This window comes from Brassica oleracea, chromosome C9 (genome assembly GCF_000695525.1).
Source record: "Brassica oleracea var. oleracea cultivar TO1000 chromosome C9, BOL, whole genome shotgun sequence".
Classification (NCBI taxonomy): domain Eukaryota; kingdom Viridiplantae; phylum Streptophyta; class Magnoliopsida; order Brassicales; family Brassicaceae; genus Brassica; species Brassica oleracea.
In genome coordinates this window covers 17301738-17309620 of record NC_027756.1, presented here as the reverse complement: position 1 = coordinate 17309620, position 7883 = coordinate 17301738, and the positions used below count along the sequence as shown (strand labels likewise).

Below are 7883 nucleotides of genomic sequence, written 5' to 3'. Positions count from 1 at the left end.
CCTCCAGATCACCAGACTCAAAGAATCTCTGTATCGTGGCTGTAATATCGTCGCCGTTGGTTTCCCAAAACTGCTGGAAGAAGAATCCGTTCATCCCATCTTGTCCTGGACATTTAGTTGGATTTATCTCAAACACCGCTTTCCTAACTTCTTCCTTCGTTATTGGGGCCATCAGAGCATCATTTTGGCTAGGGGACAGCATGGTTGGAATCTCTGACCACTCCTCTAATTCAAACCCCACACTTTCCGACGCAAAGAGCTTTTTAAAATAATTCTCAGCCACTCTCCCAAGATCTTCCTCTGAGAACCACTCATTACCTTCCTCATCTATGAGGCTTTTGATCCTGCTCTGGGCTCTCCTGTTTTTGGTAACAGCGTGAAAAAACTTGGTGTTTTTATCCCCTGATCTTAGCCAAATCAGGCGGCTCTGGTCCATCCAGAACAACTCTTCATTATAATACTCTTCGTCCAGTTCCTTTTTGAGTTTTTGGAACTCCTCCAGTCTGTAGTTCTCCTGTCGTGAAGCCTCATCGATCTTGTAATGGAGCTCCTGGATACGCACAGCCGAGTTTGGCTTCGCTTGTCTTTTCCAGTTGGAGATGGTCTTCCTACAAACCGCAATCTTGGACATCAAACCTGCTTGACCATTCGCGTTACTCCTCCAACTGTTGTTCACTACCTCCAAAACCATCTCTTCTCACACACCTATGGTCATATCTAAAAGAAAACCTCTTCTTCATTTGTAACCCGTCCAAGGAGGTGAGAATAGGACTGTGATCCGAACAGACTCTCTGGAGATATAAGGTGGTGGCTTGTGGGAAAACATTTAACCATTCTTGATTTGCTACAGATCGATCCAATCTACATTGTACTAGATCATTACACCTTCTCCCCACCCACGATAAGGGATTGCCTTTGTATTGTATCTCCCATAGTCCCCAATTTAGCAGGAGCTTCATGAAGTCTTGGCCCTCCCTCTCTGCACGTTCTGCTCCACTTTCCTTCCAATTTTTTTAATTTTTTTAGTTGAATACATCTCGTTAATCTGTGCTTGGAAAACCGAATCGACCCGAAACTAACCCCGGCTGGACAGGACACCGCCTATCTATCACTTTTGAAAATTAACTTAAATAAATACAAAATTAAAGACCACATTTTTGTCTGAAAACCAAAAGGAAAAAAAAAAATATCTTTCCTTTCTTTGGACGGTCTCTCTTGTTCAATCTCTCCACGATTCTACCTTTGCGTTATCCCCAAAATTCGCAACCTTTTTTTCTCTCTCTTCAACACAATGGGTCCGCTTGCCATCACCCAGCTAGCCACCGGTCTTAGCGTCTTAGCCGGCGCGGTTTTAGTCAAATCGGTTCTTGACCAAAAGCCTATGGCCGGTGGTCCTTTCCCTCGTTGTCCGACCTGCAACGGTACGGGACGTGTCACGTGCTTCTGCTCTCGATGGTCTGATGGAGATACTGGATGTCGCAGGTGTTCCGGTTCTGGTCGGGCGGCTTGTAGCAACTGCGGAGGTACCGGAACCGGTACACCTTTACCGGTTCAGATCACGGTTCGGCCGCCGAGTCGCCCTTTCTAATTCCAAAGATTTGTAAATGGCTTCTCTTCTCTTCTCTCTATGTCTGTATTGTAAGTTGATTATATGTACTTTTGTTTCACAGAAAGAGAAATATGAATTGCTTGAATCCGAAATAGAAATAGTAGTTTTTGTGATGAATAAATTTAAAATTCATTCAGAAAAATAAGTAGTAGAAATAGTTAAGAATAAATATATATATAACTTTCTTGATTGTGTTTATGTGTTGTGATATAAAAGATTGAAAAGGTTAGCTTCTTTAGGCTAATCATTTAGGATATCAAGAATAGAGTTTACAAAGTAGCAGCTTGATATACATACATGTCAACCAAGAAACTTAAGAATTGTTTTCATCATAAGATATATATAGCCAAGACAAAAAAGGAGAAGAGTCATTGTAATCCATCTTCCTTCCATATTTCTCTAAGGAGTTGATATCTTACAGTCTTTCTGCGTCTGTATCCTTTAGGCATCCACTCTGATGAACTGGTTGTTCCAGGAGCAGAGATGATAGAGTTTATGGATGTATCTAAGTCATCCAGCTCATCGTCACTCGTGTATTGTTTCTTATATACCGATGACCCGACTTCTGAGAAAGATGGGTTGTTCAGCTCTCCTATGAAGCGTTTTATGGAATCTGTAGACGGCATTAAGTATACTGTTGGTGATGCTGCACACGGGAAGACTATAATGCATCCATTATCTTCTTCGCTCAAACCCTGAGTTTCAGACAAAAGGGTTTGTCAAGAAAAGACACACACACTGACTATTGTAGTGTGAAGACGCTTTTTATTCTAACCTCGGAGTTCAGAACGTCGAATAGCCTTCTAGGGATTCTGTGCGGGTTAAACTCATCTGGGACAAAGTTTCGTAGAACTCTTTTTATTATTGGTGGACCAAGTGTTGGACAAACCTTTCAGAAAAAAATATTAGTCAAAAAGTGTTTTTGGAACAAGAAGAAATGAGATGTGAGTAGTGTAGCTACTTACCTCTCTTCTTGTGGATTCGTCTGCAAGCATTTTGAATGGAAGCATCATTAGATCGCCTAACGAGTTAAGTAGATGGAATAATCTGAAATTTTCACATTCTGGCTTCTCCTTATTGTTGCTATCATCAGATTTGCCTTCCTTTTGCTCGAATTGATCCTCAAGCCATCTAGACCAAGTTCCAATCTGCAATGGCAAATTGCATATTACATACCAAAAAGTAATATGAACATTGTTCATGTAGAGCCTAACTAAGTTACCGCATTTTTTAGTTCTGCGCCTGCCCCAAAGCTTGCTTTTCCTGCTGGAATTGGAAGAACATTTATGTCACTGATCGGATCAGAGACAGGATCTGTCGGCATTTCACTTGCTGACTCGCGAAGTATCGCGTTGAACATTGCTACATCAAGTCTACTGATTAACTGTTCCATAACCTGATTTTCAGAAGCATGTTTAGCATCTAAACAAGAATCTGGCCAATCTGATTTAACCTAATAAACCAAAAAAAAAAAAAAAACTAAAATGCTTAGTATCTCATACCAATTTAGCAAGCATAGGTAGACAGCCACACTCTTGTCTTGAACCTCTACGTGGGCAAAGTCTTTCACAAGCAGCTTTAAAAGCACTCTTCCATAGCTCTATAGCATAGAGTCCCTGATTCTTATGACCTAATCGTCTTTTTCCCGAAACTTTTCTCGACATCGATCCTTTAACTGCTGCAGATTGCATATACGGCGTCATACTCTGCAATGTGAGGATCATTTCAGATCAAAGGTTTGATGAAAACTCTTTAAAAATAAAAAAGAAACATTTTGAATTTTTTTTTTTTTTTTTTTTTGTTACCTGCCACCATACGGATTTAACAACTCGAGAGAATATCCAAGACTCCAACTTCTCCAAAGCCGCAAGAAATGCTCGAGGATCTTCCCATTCGTCTGAACCGGGTTTAATAGAGACCAGGTTCAGTTTCTCCATACCTCGGCTTAAAGTTGCTCTAAGCACAATCGAATTTGATAGCCAAAATGTTAACCTGTGTATATATATTTATAGAAATATACAACATTAGAATCATATTCCAAAATGTAACAGTGGGATCGCGAAAATCCTGATTCACATTACAAAATTTTTTACTAAGCGCAAAGGCTTATAAATTTGGGTTCCAACGGTAACCACTAACCATCAATATATAATATGGAGGAGAACAAAATCTGAATAGAAATGTTTACGTATGTACCTTGGAATATCATTTCCACATGCTTTAGAAACTAATATCAATCCAGAAACCGCGGCTCTAGCTGCGCATGCTCGCTTAGAATGATCTGAGCCGCCATTTCCTTTACAAGCATGAAGATAAAACCTAGCAAGACGACGAGCTGGAGCATGAACTTTGCTCATGGAGCTACTATGCTCAGCGACCACAGAGTAAACAGCTGCTTCAAGAGCTGCTGCTTCTTTCAGCTCATCTTCAAGCGTCTCTGTTCTAGACTCTTGAGGAGTTATCAAACCTAACTTGTTACTCACTCCACTCACCTTTTTCTGATTATCATCATCGATCGTATTTGTACCGGTTCCGTCAAAATGCAGCTGAATAGACTTAAGCTGTTTAAGTCTTGGCACACCTTCCATTCCTAGAGTCTTTCTTCCTAAGGCAAGAGTGTTCGTCCGAAGTCTCATCTGTTTCCTCGCTGCGTCTGGAGGTAACGGAGAGGGAAGGGATTTGATCTCAGAGAACTGTTTCTTGAGCTTTGAGGCAATTGTATCATTCTTGTGTTTTTGGTCACTCTCTGCGGTCACAGCCACTAACTCACTGCTATGTCTTTTTTTCTCTTCTTCTCTCAGTAGATTCTCGATCTCGGAGACTAGTGCTGCCTCGTTGTTACTGTGCTTAAGCGTTACATGTTTCCAACCTTTCTTCTCATCTTTGTTCATCTCCGCATCTGCGTTCTGTTTTGATTCACAGTTCATAAATATTTAGTCTTGCTTCTTCAGGAATGCACCAACGAAACACTACTATTGTACTTATATCACATATATTATTTTTAAAAATCAGATTTGATAGCCTATCACAATCATAAAGTGAAATATTTGCTGTACAATAGTGATCTTTAACAAAAAAAAAGAGGTTCAGAGAACAGAGAAGAAATAAAAACAATTAACTCATACCAATAATTAAACAAATCATCAACAAAAAAAAAAATTGGTGTAGATGTTACAAATCATCAAATCTTGATTTGCTAAAAGCCTAAACCTAAATTTATAATATATCTAGTTATCCTAGTAAAAACAGGGGAGCTCAAAAAATATAACACACTAGAGATATTTGCTCGACTTCAGTTACAAAAAAGAGAGATATTTGCTAGATAAGTGAAGTGTGTGTGTGTGTGTGTGTGTGTTTGCGTGTGCTTTTAATTTTAATAAACAAGATATACCATATATCAATTAGATAAGGTATTATCGGACAAAGTAACATGATATTTGTGTTTTTAAAAACATGTATTGTCATTTTAAATAAAAACATGTGCTAAGCAATTCAAACTACTTGTGATTTTGCCATCTGTATTTGATGAGTAGAATATCTCTCTTTTTTAAAACAGAAAATTTGTGACCAAAATCATAAAAATATCCAAGAATCTAGAGCATAGACGTGCGTACCTCAGATCCACTTCTAAACACAATGTTACTAATCCAAAGATTAAAAACTAGAAATAAAAAAATTATGAAATGTGTACCATGGGATTAGCATCACACGTAGCTGAGAAAGAAACCCTCCGTGAAGACGAACACTGCGACGAAGCATCATCGTCGTCATCCGTCAACGACGCCAAACTAAACTCACTACCTTCTTTATCAACAGATCCTCTCATTTTCGGCTGCGATGAACTGCTACTCCTATAACCATCATCATCTCCGGCCGGCTCAATGGTTAGGTAAATCTCAGAGTTCGCATCGTTCCTCGAGCTTTTCTTGAAAGTAAACGGAGCTCCCACGGGAACTAAGTTGGTCAACACGCCGTAATCAGAAAGGTTGACCACGGCCGAGCCAAGAAGCTTGTTCTTGACGCCCTTGTCTTTCTTCTTGGCGTCGTAGACATGAAGTTCAAGAAGATTCTTATGGAACTTCTTCTCATCCACACCTTTGGGTTCTAGCGTTAAGGTTAGCCTAAAGGACTCGTTGAACATGATCGTGTCTTTGCCCACGACCGCGATAAATGAGCCTAAGCTGTTTTCGCCGTTCTGCCATTTTAGGAGGACGCATTGTACAGGGACTTGGCTCGTTGGCCATGGCTTTAGCTCCTTGATTGAGATTAGATACTCAACGAAAACTCCATTGTCTCTACGGCTCTTTGTTCGAAGACCCAACACCATTTCTTCTGTTTTGGATGTGGATGAAAAAGTGATTGTTGATTGTGATTTAATAAAGAGGGGTTCTGATTGTGGGTTGTAATGGAGTTCATGTTTTGGTGAGAGTAATAAACAAAACCACCTTTCCTGAATAGGACGTGGGTTGCACCATTTTGTTTTTCTTCTTATTATATAAATCATGAGTGCTCTAATATACCTTTGCCTTTTATGTACTGAAACTTTTACTCATTCTACCCATCAGAACTAACTAATATATATATTTTTTTTGATAAGTATGTGAAGTATCATAAAAATGAAACGTACATGTACAAAAGGTTAAAGCTACTAAATCAAATGATGCCAAAAAAAGATAAAAAACATCACAAGATTTTCTAAAAGAGTTTATAAAAACCCAACAGCACTAACACATAGCTAAGAGAATCTCAGCCCAGTGCACATAAGAGAGTGAAACTTCTTCCTCCCCCTCCTTGCCAGGATCGTGTTTCTGATATGACGATCTATGTTCTTGAAGATGCGATCTGTAGATGAGAAGACTGCATTGTGCAAATGGTTGTTTCTCTCAAGCCACAAGTGATAGATGACTGCATGAGCAGCCAGCTTATGCAGAGTCTGAGGGCAAGTATAATCCTTCATGCGAAGCCATTCTATAAGCGATGTCCAAGTGTGGAATAAGAAGGGTTGATAGCCAAGCCTTCGAATGATCATTTTCCAAAGACGCTCACTAAACCTGAAGCGGAGGAAAAGATGGTCTCTGTTTTCGTCCGGCGCGTTACAGAGAAGACAAGAATTCTCAACGTTATGGTCCCAAGCTGCAATGCGAGATATTGTTGGCAACCTATCCAAGTGAGTAACCCACATGTGGAAGGCATGTCTTGGAACGTGGCCACCAAACCAAAACACTGATTCCCAATCAACAGTACTGGACCTATCTCTAACAGATTCCCAAGTTCTAGCAGTGTTGAAAGAGTCTAAATAGAGGTCATCAACGTACCAGTTGTAGTAGTCTCGCACCGATGATAGTGAAGGAGGCTGGACGGAGCACAAGATGATATGGAGCTGCTCTGCCTGCGGAGACCTTGCTGGTCTCAGACCTTGTTGATCAACTGCGGAGCAACAATCTGCCACTTTGGCATGAATGGGGACACCAAGTTGCCGCGGTCCGTCAAAACCCAGCAAGTTGATCAAAGGGCCTATCGGTAGCCAAAAATCAAACCAGAAACTGGCTTGCTCCCCATTGCCAACTTCACACCTTAGGAAATTTTCAGTAAGTGGCCTGAGCTTCAAAATAGATTTCCAGATCCAAGACCCCTGCTTCTTTTCATCTAAGCTCCAAATGCTGAGTCCTTTAAGTCGGTGGTGTTTAGTCGATGAGGCCCAGAGTGACTCAGACTCACTGTGAAGAAGCCAGACCAGCTTAAGCGAAAGAGTTTTGTTCCATATGCTGAGGTTTCGAAGACCTAGCCCACCTTCAGAACGAGGGAGACATACCACATTCCAAGAAACCTTTTCTGCCGCTTTACTAGTGATGTTTCCATTCCAGAGGAACCGAGAACATAAGGATTCAATAGACTTAATACAGCCCTTTGGAAGAACAAAGGATGAAAACCAGAAGTTTAGGGTACCAGCAATGACAGTGTTAAGTAATTGGCGTCTCCCTGCGAAGGAAAGAGCACAGGAGGTCCAGGAGGAGAAGCGCCTTTTAAGCTGGTCCATAAGTGGCCTGTAGTCGCAGATACGGAGCTTGCGATGCATTAGAGGGAGACCAAGATAGCGGACAGGAAGTGATCCCAGAGAGAAGCCAAGACTTGCCAAATCTGCGGTTTCCGTCTGGCTCAACCCCGCCAGATACAGTTCAGTTTTGGCCCTATTCATATGTAAACCCGACCAAGAAGCAAAGCTCTGGAGGGTTGCTGCTATTTGCTGAAGAGAGCTCTGTTCTCCATCAAAGAA

At 40.8% G+C, this 7883-nt stretch overlaps 2 protein-coding genes across 2 annotated transcripts; one reads left to right on the top strand and one right to left on the bottom strand.

Moving 5' to 3' along the window:
- Nucleotides 1-1161: 1161 nt before the first annotated feature.
- Nucleotides 1162-1696, top strand: LOC106313811. The gene has a single exon (XM_013751723.1). It carries the CDS (start codon nt 1292-1294, stop codon nt 1586-1588), a length of 297 nt encoding a protein of 98 aa, XP_013607177.1. The 5' UTR covers nt 1162-1291; the 3' UTR covers nt 1589-1696.
- Nucleotides 1697-1826: 130 nt separating this feature from the next.
- On the bottom strand, nt 1827-5965 carry LOC106313812. The gene is made up of 8 exons (XM_013751724.1): nt 5301-5965; nt 3806-4515; nt 3415-3601; nt 3112-3315; nt 2832-3005; nt 2575-2757; nt 2385-2498; nt 1827-2304 (listed from the first exon to the last, which is right to left on the bottom strand). The coding sequence occupies exons 1-8, from the start codon at nt 5934-5936 to the stop codon at nt 1978-1980; spliced, it is 2535 nt and encodes an 844-aa protein (XP_013607178.1). The 5' UTR covers nt 5937-5965; the 3' UTR covers nt 1827-1977.
- Nucleotides 5966-7883: the final 1918 nt, after the last annotated feature.

What these genes read in the sequence shown, in the direction of transcription:
- LOC106313811 (XM_013751723.1), top strand. Translation starts at nt 1,292, where the DNA reads ATGGGTCCGCTTGCCATCACCCAGCTAGCCACCGGTCTTAGCGTCTTA.
- LOC106313812 (XM_013751724.1), bottom strand. Translation starts at nt 5,936, where the DNA reads ATGGTGTTGGGTCTTCGAACAAAGAGCCGTAGAGACAATGGAGTTTTC. An exon ending in TGTGGAAATGATATTCCAAG is followed by an intron (nt 3,602 to 3,805) that starts GTACATACGTAA and finishes ATATATACACAG; the next exon opens with GTTAACATTTTGGCTATCAA. An exon ending in TACCTATGCTTGCTAAATTG is followed by an intron (nt 3,006 to 3,111) that starts GTATGAGATACT and finishes TCTGAAAATCAG; the next exon opens with GTTATGGAACAGTTAATCAG.